General features: G+C 41.7%; 1 protein-coding gene and 1 pseudogene across 2 annotated transcripts in view; both read right to left on the bottom strand.

Annotated features, from left to right (window-relative positions):
- Positions 1 to 7,874: 7,874 nt before the first annotated feature.
- LOC111522188 lies at positions 7,875 to 8,472 on the bottom strand (annotated as a pseudogene).
- Positions 8,473 to 10,543: 2,071 nt separating this feature from the next.
- Positions 10,544 to 15,181, bottom strand: part of DCAF17 (DDB1 and CUL4 associated factor 17) — a 56,582-nt gene continuing 51,944 nt past the window's right edge. For both annotated transcript variants that reach the window (XM_023185939.1, XM_023185937.1), the window contains one exon: positions 10,544 to 10,936. In XM_023185939.1, the coding sequence (XP_023041707.1) occupies positions 10,772 to 10,936 (165 nt within the window). In that variant the 3' untranslated portion in view covers positions 10,544 to 10,771. The remainder of the gene's footprint in view (positions 10,937 to 15,181) is intronic.

The raw sequence follows: 15,181 nt of genomic DNA, 5'->3' as shown, positions 1-15,181 counted from the left end.
TTTTTTTTTTGAGATGGAGTCTCACTCTGTCACCCAGGTTGGAGTGCAATGGTGCAACCTCGGCTCACTGCAACATCTGCCTCCTGGGTTCGAGGAATTCTCCTGCCTCAGCCTCCACAGTAGCTGGGATTATAGGCACCTGCCACCACACCCAGCTAATTGTTTGTAGTTTTAGTAGAGATAGGGTTTCACCATTTTGGTCAGGCTGGCCTCGAACTCCTGACCTCAGGTGATCCACTCACCTCAGTCTCCCAAAGTGCTGAGATTACAGGTGTGAGCCACTGCGCCTGGCCAGCAGTGTTTCTATACGTCAGCAATGAGCAAATTCAAAAGAAAATCAAGAAAACAATTCCATTTACAATAATGTCCAAGAGAATAAAATACCTAGGAATAGATTTATCCAAGGAGGTTGTTCTTCAGTGGGCAGGTCTATGCAAATCTGCCCCAGAGTCTGAGGAAGCTGAGAGGGTGAAGAAAGAGATTGACAAATCCAATTTCTTGGAAAGAAACATTTAATAGGAACTTAAGAACAGAAGTCATGTCTGTCTTGGGTGGTGGTGAGACAAGATGGTGGATCCCTGCAACATTACCCCTCAGACCCAGGGCTTATCTACTACAGGGAAAGAGTGACTCAGAAGGGATGTGTAGGACAATTGAAGTACAATAACATCAAGGTCGTGTGACCTAAGGTCAGAACTCCTGACCAGCCTGGTGAAACCCCATCTCTACTAAAAATACAGAAATTAGCCGGATGTGGTGGCGGGTGCCTATAATCCCAGCTACTCAAGAGACTGAGACAGGAGAATCACTTGAACTTGGGAGGTGGAAGTTGCAGTGAGCCGAGATCACACCATTGCACTTCAGCCTGGGCCACAGAGTGAGACTTCATCTCAAAAAAAAAAAAAAAAAAAAAAAAAAACACGATAAAAAACATAAATAAAAAGGTGGAGGGTTCATTAGGGTGGGTAATGGGTAATGTGACTGATGTCCATATAAGAAGAGGAGATTAGGACACACACACACACACATAGAGGGAAGACCATGTGAGGACACAGGGAGGATACTGTTATCTACAAGCCAAAGAAAGAGGCCTCAGAAAATACAACCCAATTGACATCTTTTTCTCCCCTCATTAGTCCATTGGGGGAAGACTAATTGACATCTTGATCTTCAGCTTTTAGCCTCCAGAAGTGTGAGATTATAAATTTCTGTCTTTTAAGTTTTGTAGTCTGTGGTACTTTGTTATGGCATTCTTAGCAAACTAGTACTGTGTTAGTCCATTATTTTGTTGCTATAAAGGAATACCTAAGGTTGGGTAATTTATAAAGAAAAGTTTATTTGGCTCACAATTCTTCAGGCTGAACAAGCATGTCACCAGCATGAGTGACAGACTAGTTGTGAATCTGTGAAAGACTCCTTTCCCTTCGTAGAATTTTTTTCCCTAAGTAGAATGAGACAATGGGAGAGTTCAGTTTGCCTTTTTGGCCCAGCTCCCAGCCTCACAGATCACCCTAAAACTCAGACGGGAAACTAGCCTTGTATTTGGGTTCTTTCAGTTTCTTATAGGTCACAACAGCCCTGTGTGACTGTCAAAAGTTCTACTGGTTCTTCTTTTATTAGCATCTTTCTGCCTGGGGGGTCAGGCCCACAGGTGAAGAAAACAAAGACAATTGTTAGTTCATCTAGAGAGGGTTCTTACCCTTCTAGAATTTTAGTTCATCTATTCCTCCTTGTTCCACAACTCTCTGATATCTTTAAAAATATAATTTTGCAATTTATCCATTTCATTTTCTAATTGTTGCAGTGAAACATTAGACTACTTCAAATTAATATAAACTGCTTATAAGTTAAAATCTTCATTAAACAAAATAATAGCAAACTAAATCTAAGAAAACATAAAATGATACATCACAACAAAGTTGGGTTTATTTCATGAATACATGATTCTTTTTTTTTGAGGCAGAGTCTTGCTCTGTCACCAGGCTGGTGGCAGTGGCATGATCTCTGCTCACTGCAACCTCTGCCTCCCAGGTTCAAGTGATTCTCCTGCCTCAGCCTCCCGAGTAGCTGGGACTACACTGTGGTGTGCACAATCATGCCCAGCTAATTTTTTTGTATTTTTAGTAGAGACAGGGTTTCATCATGTTGGTCAGACTGGTCTTGAACTGCTGACCTTGTGATCCGCCCGCCTCAGCCTCCTAAAGTGCTGGGATTACAGGCGTGAGCCACCGCACCCTGCCGATTGTTTTAACATACAAATAATCAATGTAACTTACTACATTGACAGAAAAGGGAGAAAAATTATGATTATCTTAATAGATGTAAAAACGTAAAATTCTACATACAGTCATGAAAAAAACCTCAGTAAACTAGGATCGAAGGAAACTGCTTTAATTTGTTAAAGGGAATCTATTTTTTAATACTACAGAAAACGTTGTACTTAATGGTTGAAATTGTTTAAACAATTAGAGTACTAATTATATTGGAGGTCCCAACCAGTACAACAACAACGACAACAACAACTACAAAATGGAATTAAGGATAGAGGAAGTAATAAAATTGAATTCTTTGCATTCCTAGTTAAGCATCAAATGATTAAAAAATGAAATTTAAGTGAGATTCCCTTTACCATAGCATCAAAATATATCAAATACCTAGTAACAACTCTAAAGAAAGGTATGTAATACCTCTGTCAGGCCTCTGAGCCCAAGCTAAAGCTGAGCCCCTGTGACCTGCACGTGTACATCCAGATGGCCGGAAGCAACTGAAGAATCACAAAAGATGACATTCCACCATTATGATCTGTTCCTGCCCCACCCTAACTGATCAATTGACTTTGTGACAATACACCCTCCCTGCCCTTGCGATAATGTACTTGGTGATAGTCCCCTGTCCCTGTGAATGTAATTTGTATGACACACCCTCCCCACCCTTGAGAAGGCACTTTGTAATATCCTCCCCCGCCCTTAAGAAGGTACTTTGTAATATTCTCCCTGCCCTTGAGAAGGTACTTTGTGAGATCCACTCACTGCCAGCAAAAAATTGCTCCTAACTCCACCGCCTATCCCAAACCTATAAGAACTAATGATAGTCCCACCACTCTTTGCTGACTCTCTTTTCAGACTCAGCCTGCCTGCACCCAGGTGAAATAAACAGTCTTGTTGCTCACACAAAGCCTGTTGGTGGACTCTCTTCACACGATGCATGCGATAACCTCGATACAGAAAACCTAAAAAAAATTTTAAAGAAATGGAAAATGACCTAAATAAATAGAGGCATGGGCTTTGTTGATGTATTGAAAGACCTAAAATAGTAAAGACGTCATTTCTAGTTAAGTTTGTCAATAGAGTCAATGAAGTTCCAATTAAAATTGCAGTGAGTTAATTTTTGTGGAATTGACAAGTAGATTCTAAAATGTGTATTTGTTTGGGTCAAGAATAGTCACGACACTCCTGAGAAAGAAGAATGTGCAAGGACATACTCTACTAGATATTAAGACATGTTATAAATCTATACTAATTGAGACAGTGTGATACTGGTACAAATATGGACAAATAAACCAATAGAGCAGAGTGCATATGTAGAGAACTGATTTATGACAAAGGTGGTATAGATGATGCTGGATTAATAAACTTTTTTTTTTTTTTTTGAAAGAGCATCTCACTATGTTGCCCAGGCTGCTCTTGAACTCCTGGGCTCAAACGATCCTCCCACCCTGGCCTCCCAAAGTGCTGCAATTACAGACATGAGTCACCACACCTAGCCTAATGGAAATTTTTTATGAAGGCAAGGAAGAGTTAGCCCCCATTTCACATTATAGATAAAAACAATTCTAGGTGGATTGTAGCTCTATATGTAAAAGATAAGGATCAGGAAGAGAGATAATATGGTTTGGGTGTTTGTCCCCTCCAAACCTCATGGTGAAATGTGATTCCCAATGTTGGAGGTGGAGCCTGGTGAAAGGCCATTAACATGGGGGCCCATTCCTTGTAAATGTTTTTCAAACATCCCCTTGGTGATAAGTGAGTTCTCGCTCAGTTAATTCACACAAGATCTGGTTGTTTAAAAGCATGTGGCACCTTGACCAGGCGCAGTGGCTCACACCTGTAATTCCAGCACTTTGGGAGGCTGAGGCGGGTGGATCACGAGGTCAGATCGAGACCATCCTGGCTAACACGGTGAAATCCCGTCTCTACTAAAAATACAAAAATTAGCTGGGCGTGGTGGCGGGCGCCTGTAGTCCCAGCTACTGGGGAGGCTGAGGCAGGAGAATGGCGTGAACCCCGAAGGCGGAGCTTGCAGTGAGCTGAGATTGCGCCACTGCACTCCAGCCTGGGTGACAGAGCAAGACTTTGTCTCAAAAAAAAAAAAAAAAAAAAAAAAAAATACATGTGGCACCTCCCCCTCCACTCTTACTCCCCTCTTACCCTCTGATGTGCCTGTTCCTGCTTCACCTTCTGCCATGATTGGAAGCTTCCTGAAGCCTTATCAGAAGTTGAGCAATGCTGACGCCATGCTTGTACAGCCTGCAGAACCATGAGCCATTAAACCGTTTCTCTTTATAAATTACCCAGCCTCAGATATTTCTTTATAGTAATGCAAGAACAAACCTAGAGAGTTCAGAAACAGACTGAGAAAGGGGATGAGAGGGTGATTTACTTTTCATTTTTGAACATTTTGAATTTTGTTTTTTTTGAGACGGAGTCTCGCTCTGTTGCCCAGGCTGGATGGAGTGCAGTGGCGTGATTTCAATTCACTGCAAGCTCCGCCTCCCAGGTTCACGCCATTCTCCTGCCTCAGCCTCCTGAGTAGCTGGGACTACAGGTGCCCGCCACCATGCCCAGCTAATTTTTTGTATTTTTAGTAGAGATGGGGTTTCACCGTGTTAACCAGGATGGTCTCAATCTCCTGACCTCGTGATCCGCCTGCCTCGGCCTCCGAAAGTGCTGGGATTACAGGTCTGAGCCACCGTGCCCAGCTTGAATTCTGTAATTGCAAATGAACTTTTGTGTGTGTGTGTGTGTGTACTTTCTTTGCCAGTGACCATACAGCAAATTGACTTTGAGGTACCCTGCTATAGTATATCTAAGTGACACTGGGACATGGTGGTTCACAGTAATTCTTGGGTCTTTGTTTTTTTGTTTTGTTTTTTTTGAGACAGAGTCTCACTCTGTTGCCCAGGCTGGAGTGCAGTGGCACCATCTTGGCTCACTGCAACCTCTGCCTACCAGGTTCAAGCAGTTCTTCTGCCTCAGCCTCCCGAGTAGCTGGGATTACAGGTGTGTGCCACCATGCCAGGATAATTTTTTTTGTATTTTTAGTAGAGACGGGGTTTCACCATTGTGGCCAGGTTGGTTCCCTGACCCCAAGTGAACCACCTGCCTCGGACTCCCACATTGCTGGGATTACAGGCGTGAGCCACTGTGCCTGTCCAGGTTCTTTGAAGAGCTCTAGACCTCTTTCCTGAGATACAGCCCAACTTAGGAACGACGCTGTCAAAAACCATTTCAAACCAGGTTCCTTCCTTTGTGATGCTGATCATGAGGCCAAGAAGCTCCATCGAACTGTGATCCCCAGGTTTTCTGTCCTCAGTTACATCCTGAAACAGTCCAGTCCCAAGTGGGGCATTTCCAGCTGCTTCAAACATCTTGGATAGCTGCTGCATTAAGACATTTCCCTATCCTGCAGTGTAGTTCATTCACAGTCCTTCATGAGTCTGGGCAGTTCTGCTAAAAAGAACTATGTGCCAATTCTGCTCCTTCCTGATAAATCTGTGGATTCTCTTTGAATCGCCAATATATTTCTCAAAACTTCTAAGACAAGTATTACATGTTCTAGGTATTTAAACACATTAACTGCAGTACCATAACCCAAATGACATTCTCAGAATGACTGTCAGGGACTATGCACTTCTGAACACACCTAAATATGGGATTTCTTATTCAACAGAATTGTAAAGTAACATCAGCACAGACAAAAATAGTTTTGCTTCATCAATCTATATAATCATAGTATTCTCTGATGTGGAAATTCTACTTTCTAGCTACATCTCCCTATCTAATACACATGTCTTCTAGCAGGCATAGTTATCAAATGCATTTTGTTTATTTTATTCCTACATAATTAAAAGCACAATTGACTGCTGTTTCTTTTTTTTTTTTTTTTTCACTGATAGAGCATGTACTGAGTTCAGTGATCAAAGTCATGAAATAGACACACAGGTCACTGTGTCTAAATATAGCAGTTATTATTTTGTAATGTAGTTATGACTATAGTAGTTACTACTCTGTGATGGGGTTATTACTCTGTGATGACTCAAAAGCCTTCTTAGACACTTGTATGTAGTCTATTAAGTTCAAAATAACGAATATTTATCACAGCACATTGACGAAATTCTGATAGGTTCAAAGGCACAAAAGGTTAACAATTGCTCGCATACAAGCTAATAACATAGTCACTATTTGGCTGTCACCTATTAGTGTCAAAATTTATAAAATAACAGGTATTAATTTCATAGTATCATAGAATGTATAGTCACTTACTGTAGGAGCATATGAAAACCATATCCACCTGAAGGTTGGGGAAATATACTTAAGATGATAGAATAGATAGCCCCTCTCAGTGAGCCTGTACTGGTATGTTGGCAGTATCTTTGTGTTTCTCCCTTACTTCCTCTTAGGAGTGGATAAAATCTTGTTCTTCCAGCTCTAAGTGAGGCCAGTGGCTGGGGCTTGCTTCTGTCACCAATTCCTGTTTCAAAGTGGGCTCCCAGCAATATCTCTTATGGCCCTCATGCTCACCCCTCATGGGGCAGTCCCCAGCCTTGTATTAGTGAATACACTTAGAATCAAACACCATTTGTTTCCTGTGTAATAGAAGGAGGGAGTAAGAAAGTAAATAGTGTTAACATTAAATTCCATTCATTCTAAGATTATAGATTAAAATAATGTAAATGTGAGAGCTAACTGAAAACTCTTAGAAGAACACATAGGAGTAAGTCTTTGTGAACTTAGACGGTTGTTTCTTAAATATAACATGAAAAACATAAGTAACAAAAGTAAAAAAATGAATCAGACTTCACCAAAATTAAAAGTTTTTGTGCTTCAAAAAACACCACTGAGAAAAAGACAACCCACAAAATGAGAGAAAATATTTGCAAATTACGTATCTGATAAGAGGTTTGTATCCAGAGTATATTCTTACAACAACAAAAAGATCATCCCGTTAAAAATTGGCCACAGATTTGAGCAGATATTTCTCCAAAGAAGATATACAAATAGCCAATAAACACATGAGAAGATGCTCAAAATCCTTAGCCATTAGGGAAATACAAATCAAAACCATAATGAAATACCACTTCATACCAACTACGATAGCTGTAATCAAAAAATGGAAAAGAACAAGTGTTGGCAAGGATATGGAGGAATTGAAACTTTCATACCTTTCTGCTGGGAATATCAAATGGTATAACAGTTTGGCCGTTGCTCAAAAAGTTAAACATAGTTACCAAATGGCCATTAATTTCACTCCTAAGTATTTACCCAGGAGAATTGAAAACATATGTCTACACACAAACTTGTATATAAATGTTTACAGCAGTGGTATTATTTAGAAACAGCATCTTGTTGTATTGTCCAGTCTGGTCTTGAACTCCTGGTCTCAAGTGATCCTTCTGCCTTGGCCTCTCAAAGTGCTGAGATTACAGGTATAAGCCACTGTGCCTGGCCTACAATAGCATTACTGATAATAGCTAAAATATGAAAATTATCCAATATCCATCAACAGATGGATGGATGTGATACACACAAAATGTGATAGATTCATAAAGTAGAATATCATTTGGACAGAAAAAAATGAAATTCTGATACATGCTACAGCATGGATGACATTTTGAAAACATTATGCTAAGTGACAGAAGCCAGACACAACAGGTCACATTTTGTGTGATTTCATTTATGTGAAATGTCAAGAATAGGCAAATCCATGGAGACAGAAAGTAGATTAGTGGTTGCCAGAAGTTGTGGGGAGATGGGCATGAGAGTGACTGCTAATGTGTACAAGGTTTCTTTTGGGGCTATAAAATGTTCTGGAATTATATAGTGATGATGGTTGCACACCTTTGTGAATATACTAAAAACCACTGAATTCTACACTTTTTAAAAAAATTAGCAATATTTATTCTGAAAAGTAATTGTATGTTTCAAGTAACAGATATTTCCTCCCAATATAATCTCTAGGCATACTTTGTAGTTCTGAACCATGTTTTAGAAAAACATTTCCAGCAGTCTGTGCAGAATTTATTTATATTCCATCACTGGCAGTAGTAATTGCACTTGTTGCAGCAGGAACTTTAAATTATTCTGCTGCAATCTTTAAGACTGCTGTGAAAGTTGTACTTTCAGAAACACTGAGTACTTTGTACAGCAGCTGCAGGTCGGACGTCAGAGGGATCTTAAAGGAAACCTTTTACATGGTGAAGCTGGTAGGAGCAGAGAACCTGTGCCAACTCCAAGTAGCCCCACTTCCTCCGTGAATTGTACACTCTGAAAGGGTGAATTTTATGGTATAGGAATCAGAGCTCAATAAAGGTATTACATTATAAAAAAGCAGTAAGGCAGAGTCTCGCTCTGTCGCTCAGGCTGGAGTGCAGTGGCCCAATCTGGGCTCACTGCAACCTCCGCCTCCCAGGTTCAAGCGATTCTCTTGCCTCAGCCTCCTAAGTAGCTGGGACTATAGGCGCCTGCCACCACACCCACCTAATTTTTGTAACTTTTTAGTAGAGACGGGGGTTTCACCATATTGGCCAGGCTGGTCTTAAACTCCTAACCTTGTGATCCGCCCGCCTCGGCCTCTCAAAGTGCTGGGATTACAGGCGTGAGCCACTGCGCCTCGCCTTTTAAAATTTTTTTTTGAGATAGAATCTCGCTCTGTTGCCCAGGCTGGAGTGCAGTGGTGCAATCTTGGCTCACTGCCTCCTAGGTTCAAGCCATTCTCCTGCCTTAGCCTTCTGAGTCACTGGGACTATAGGCGCGCCACCACGCCTGGCTAATTTTTGTATTTTTAGTGGAGACAGGGTTTCACCATATTGGCCAGGCTGGTCTCAAACTCCTGACCTTGTGATCTGCTTGCCTCAGCAGAATTTTTTTTTAGAAAGATACTTTATTTTTTAGGAAAAGAGCCATAATTATCTTAAATGTGAAAAACCACATCCAATAAACTGGTATGTTTCTGGAACAAGGCAGTATCTTGTCCCGTGTTCACAGTGAAACCCATTTTAATGCAGGTCCAGCGCCAACTGCAGTCCTGTCCAATCCCCCGTAGGTACAAGGGCCTGGCTCCTCTTCCTGTGTACTGCCGGACTTCCTCATCTCATTGGGTCCAGCCTAAAGCAGATGTCCATTGTCTTCCTCGCATGTTGTGATTGTGGCTTAGAGGTAGGCACAGTGCCGCTCCAGCAGCAAGGGGTTAGTGTTACTTAAGAACAGCAGCTCTTTTTTCCCTTCTTCTGTATGAGCTTTCTCAGGTTGAAGCCAATTGTTTTCCAAATAATACTGAATACAACTTTCGAATTTCTTTGGCTTATAGATGGAAACCAGGATGGGAATAAAGGGATCCAGGGCATCAAATCCGTCCTTTCCCAGCAACTCCTGGAGCAGATACGCTTTCCGGGGCTTAAAGAGAGACCCAGTCTGGCTCAAAGTCAACACAATGGCACCTCCATGGCAGTCGTTTTTCATCATTTTCCTCAGCTTGTGAAACAAGTGCTAATTCCTCTGGGGCAATCGGGCGTTTATCTTCTCTTTTCAGAGCGGTCCTTCCCCAAAGAGCATTGATTCCATCCACGGCCACCAGGAGGTGAAAAACATCCAAAGAACTTTGCCTCTTGAGCTCTTTCAGCACAATTCCAGATGCATCTGTGTGTTCCTCATCCGTGTTATGCCCTATTGGGAGAGACAGTGGATTGCAGTGCTGCCAGAGGCCTTCTCTCATTCACGTTACATATTCTGTGTCTTCTTTTTCTCTTTTTCTTTTTCTTTTTTTTGAGACGAAGTTTCACTCTTGCCCAAGCTGGAGTACAGTGGCGTGATCTTGGCCCACTGCAACCTCCACCTCCCGAGTTCAAGAGATTCTCCTGCCTCAGCCTCCTGGGTAGCTGGGACTACAGGAACGTGCCACCATGCCCAGCTAATTTTTGTATTTTTAGTAGAGACGGGGTTTCACTGTGTTGGCCCAGCTGGTCTCAAACTCCTGACCTCGTGATCCTCCCACCTTGGGCTCCCAAAGTGTTGGGGTTGCAGGCGTGAGCCACTGCGCCTGGCCTCAAGAATTGTTATTCTTTTTTTTTTTTTTTTTTTTTGAGACGGAGCCTTGCTCTGTCGCCCGGGCTGGAGTGCAGTGGCCAGATCTCAGCTCACTGCAAGCTCCACCTCCCGGGTTTACGCCATTCTCCTGCCTCAGCCTCCGGAGTAGCTGGGACTACAGGCGCCCGCCACCTCGCCTGGCTAGTTTTTTGTATTTTTAGTAGAGACGGGGTTTCACCGTGTTAGCCAGGATGGTCTCGATCTCCTGACCTTGTGATCCACCCATCTAGGCCTCCCAAAGTGCTGGGATTACAGGCTTGAGCCACCATGCCTGGCCTAAGAATTGTTATTCTTACAGTGGATCAGAACTCAAAGACATATATGAAGAAATCTGAGTCCAGGATCCAAGTTCTTTTTCATTTACCTCTTTTATCAGACAGCTTGCATTGATTCCAGTCTTCTTGGTCTCACTATTCTCTTGTTCCAGCCACTGCTAGCAAGACTGTTCTGTGTGGACTCTGAACTTCCGGCTGGCAAGAACTGCCAAGCCAATAGTACTTCATGTAGGTCATGTTGCTCTGAGTCCTCCTTGCTGCCTGTCCACTGATGTCAAGGTGAATTCTGCCTTGGGCAATCTGAAAATTCAGGAGAGATTATGTTCTGGGGTGAATCTTTGAGTAGCAGCAGGTAAGAGCTGAGGAATCATAAATTCTTCCCAACCCATCTCACACATACTGTTTGGAGGTGTGGTTTATGTGGTTTCTCAGAGGTGTGACCATGACATTAAGCATTTCATTGCACTTATTGGTGGCCAGGTTGATGTCACATCCTCATATCGTGTTTCCTTCTGGATCTGCTTCACTCTGCTTACCCCCTACTTTTGCTCTCTGAGATTTCACTCCTTACCAAGGAGGTAGCATAAAAGCTTTTGCCTCAGGGTCTCCTTTTGGGGGAACCTAAGCTAAGACATCTCTCAGTCTTTTACAACTATTTTGAACACACGGCATTTGACAGCAATTTCTAGTGACCTAATTTTAGCGAGTCTTTCCAAAGTACTCAATCTTTTTAAAATAAAAAGCAAATTTTTAATCACATTTCATGGGTAAAGTCATAAATATATAATTATAATAACACACATAACTGGCAAAAAGAGGTTTAGAAATAAACACACTTGGCCCTTGCTAGGTATACAGCCCATGAGTATGCTGGAGAGAAGCTTGCAGATTAATTTTGTTTGGCTTGGCCGGGCGCGGTGGCTCAGGCCTGTAATCCCAGCACTTTGGGAGGCCGAGACGGGCGGATCACGAGGTCAGGAGATCGAAACCATCCTGGCTAACACGGTGAAACCCCGTCTCTACTAAAAATACAAAAAAATTAGCCAGGCGAGGTGGCGGGCGCCTGTAGTCCCAGCTACTCGGGAGGCTGAGGCAGGAGAATGGCGTGAACCTGGGAGGTGGAGCTTGCAGTGAGCTGAGATTCGGCCACTGCACTCCAGCCTGGGGGCAGAGCGAGACTCTGTCTCAAAAAAAAAAAAAAAAAAATTTTGTTTGGCTTGTGCAATATTTTAATATTCTAATTAAGGGCTGTCATTTAAAAATTTGAACATTTAACATAAATCAAGATTTCTACCATTAAAAAATTTGCAAGACCTGGCAACACTGGACTCGTATAAATGGACTCCAGACAGGTATGGGGAAGTCTAGGCCTGCTAAGGGATATTAAATCTAGGAAATTAGGGTCGGGCGTGGGTGGCTCACGCCTGTAATCCCAGCACTTTGGGAGACCGAGACGGGCGGATCACAAGGTCAGGAGATCGAGACCATCCTGGCTAACATGGTGAAACGCCGTCTCTAGTAAAAATAAAAAAAATTAGCTGGGCATGGTGGCGGGCGCTTGTAGTCCCAGCTACTCAGGAGGCTGAGGCAGGAGAATGGTGTGAACCTGGGAGGTGGAGCTTGCAGTGAGCTAAGATCGTGCCACTGCAGTATAGCCTGGGTGACAGAGCGAGACTCCATTTGAAAAAAACAAACAAGAAAAAACTAGGAAATTAGACTTCATCTTATGTAGTCTCACAGTAAAAACTGAGGCATGTGCTGAGACTGCTTTGTACTAGTTGTACCTGGTGAACAGGTGGCACTTAGAGTCTCTAGAACCAGGAAAGTATAAAATTCCCTGTAACAGAGCAAAACTGAGTAGCTCATGCCTGGATGAACAACCACTCTGCATAACAGGTAACATCGTCAGCTATATAACCTTGTGAGAATTTGTAAACCCTGTGCCTCCAGCATGCTGTGTTGTTCTGTCATTTTTGGGATCATCTCTGTACATTTCATATACTTTTCTATTACAGAAATGTTTCCCATCCTCTGTTAGTGTTTTTGTATTACTTTATATCACTTTACTGTTTGACAATACAAATTGGTGTCAGAAATGAGACTAATACAAAGACCCCAGACCTTAAAGACTAGGTTAATTTGAGGGAAACGTAGATGCACTGCAGGAGAAAATATGATCCTGGAATACCAGGGCAGCAATAGGACCACCCTTGGCAGAGGAGACTGTAAATGGTTTGTAGATAAAAATGGAAAATTGTTTCAATGAACTATGTCCATTACCCCCTTGACTGATTATGGGAAGTCTGGCATACCAGATTGAAAAGAAATAATAATCTGTAAATGGGCAGATTTACGATTTCCTGGTTACTTTTATTAGCTCTAGCTAGGGTGACCATATGTTCCCTTTTGCTCAGAATAGGCTTGGTTTGTGCCTGTTGTCTAGACATAATGATTATTGGTATCTCCTTTCACTTTCAAAAGTGTCTGGGTTTGGACAATAAATTCTATGATTACTCCAGAGGGGCAGAGGCACTCAAGACTTTCTACAGAAATTGAAACAGGAAACTACTGGATCGTGAGTCCAGCTGGTAGGGCAGACCAAGACAAACTCTGGGAATGGGACATTTGGGATGTTCTATTAGGTGTGACAATGAGGCCGAAGGACCTCTTCAAGTCTACATTGGATTCAGCACATCTTCAAGCAGATGTTGTGTAATAGCTGAGGTTTTAGATGAGGTTGGGATTGGGACTTCCTTTAATTCCCACTGGTTTTGCTCTTTAAAGAGAGGGAGACAGATTAGAGACAGGAAAATTAAGTGTTATAATGGCTTTTAAAATGCAATTCTTTTTTTTTTATTATTATACTTTAATTAAAATGCAATTCTTTTAACATGCTTTAACTAGACTTGTTGCTTTAACTAGTCTTGTAACAGGTAAAACTTGAAAAGCTGTGCCTTTGGAGCTTGTGTTTTTCAGAAACACAAGTGGTGTTTAGAATAGGATTCGAAAATGGCTGTATACTTGAGCACATACCCTTTAAAGAGAAAATAAAAAATACTTGAGCCATAAAACATTTATTGTTATGGAGCATTTGCTCGTAAATGCTATACGGCAAAAAAAAATTTGCTAAATTATTGGTAAGTAATTCTGTTTTGAAAATTTCACTTAAGAGGTCAATTTATAGATGCATATTATCTGGGCAGGTAGAGTGTCACTTTCACCGACTGTTATCTTTACGAATTTTGTTAACTAGAAGTTTCATCACTTCCATGGTGATCCAAGGTTTCAAAGTACATTGAACTAAAATAGGTTCAAGGCATTAACTAGGTCAGAGCAGGTATTAACTAACTTTAGACATAATTTATTAGATATGAAGTACTTTTGATATAATTTTATTCAGTATATGATCCTTCTGAACTGAGATAAGATTGGGAGAGGCTGTCAACATGCCCAGAGCTTCTTCAAGGTTTTAAGTCCTGGGAAGAAGATAATTTGAGTCTGTTAATATTTGTGCCTTTGGCCGGGTGTGGTGGCTCACGCCTGTAATCTCAGCACTTTGGGAGACCGAGGTGAGAGAATTGCTTGAGCCCAGGAGTCTGAGAACAGCCTCGAAAACATAACATAGTAAGACTTTCTCTCTCTCTCTCTCCATAGAAGATTTTGGTTGGGCACCTGTAATCCCAGCACTTTGGGAGGCCAAGGTGGGTGAATCACTTGAGGTCAGGAGTTTGAGACCAGCTTGGCCAACATGGTGAAACCCCATCTCTACTAGAAATAGAAAAATTAGCTGGGCATGATGGTGCACACTGTCGTCCCAGCTACTTGGGAGGCTGAGGCATGAGAATCTCTTGAATCCGGGAGGCAGAGGCTGGAATGAGCTGAGATTGCACCACTGCTCTCCAGCCTGGGTGACATAGCGAGACTGTCTCAAAAAAAGAACTGCAGTTTACTGCATGTCAATTATACCTCAATAAGTCTATAAAGAAAATTTAAAGATCTCTGATAATTCTAAGTAATAATTTGATTTTATTTGCTGACATCTTTTTACTGGATTTACCACCTTTGCAAAGTTGGTTATTCTAATTCTGAGAAAAAAAAGTGTAGCCAAAATTCTTTATGAAACTCAAATTCAATGTTGTCTCTAATCAGGAATAACACTTGTATCAATGAAAACAAAGAGTTAAAGAAGAGTATCAGACAAATCTTACAGGCTTTTGCTGATCTCAATCCTCCCTTTCCTTGCTATTGTCTGTTAACCTCAGTGGGTTCTATCTGAGAGCCTAGTGTTCAGAGCATGGTGTTTTTTAATGTGCCCATATAGGAGGCTGAGACTCCCCCTTCTTCCCACCTTTACCCTTATATAGGACTCAGGTTATAATGAGGAAAGGAACTGAACCTGCAAACTTTGGCACAAATTCTAAGACACTTGAATAGAGAGTCAAAAAGAGTATAAATAAATAAATACTTCTGAAATTTTGTGCACCTCTAAAATTTGAATATACTAATTTGCTATCACAACATATCCAGCCTAGAATACTACAGTTA

This window comes from Piliocolobus tephrosceles, chromosome 11 (genome assembly GCF_002776525.5).
Source record: "Piliocolobus tephrosceles isolate RC106 chromosome 11, ASM277652v3, whole genome shotgun sequence".
Lineage (NCBI taxonomy): Eukaryota > Metazoa > Chordata > Mammalia > Primates > Cercopithecidae > Piliocolobus > Piliocolobus tephrosceles.
The sequence above is the reverse complement of the archived record's forward strand: the minus strand, read 5'-3'. Positions and strand labels throughout refer to the sequence as shown.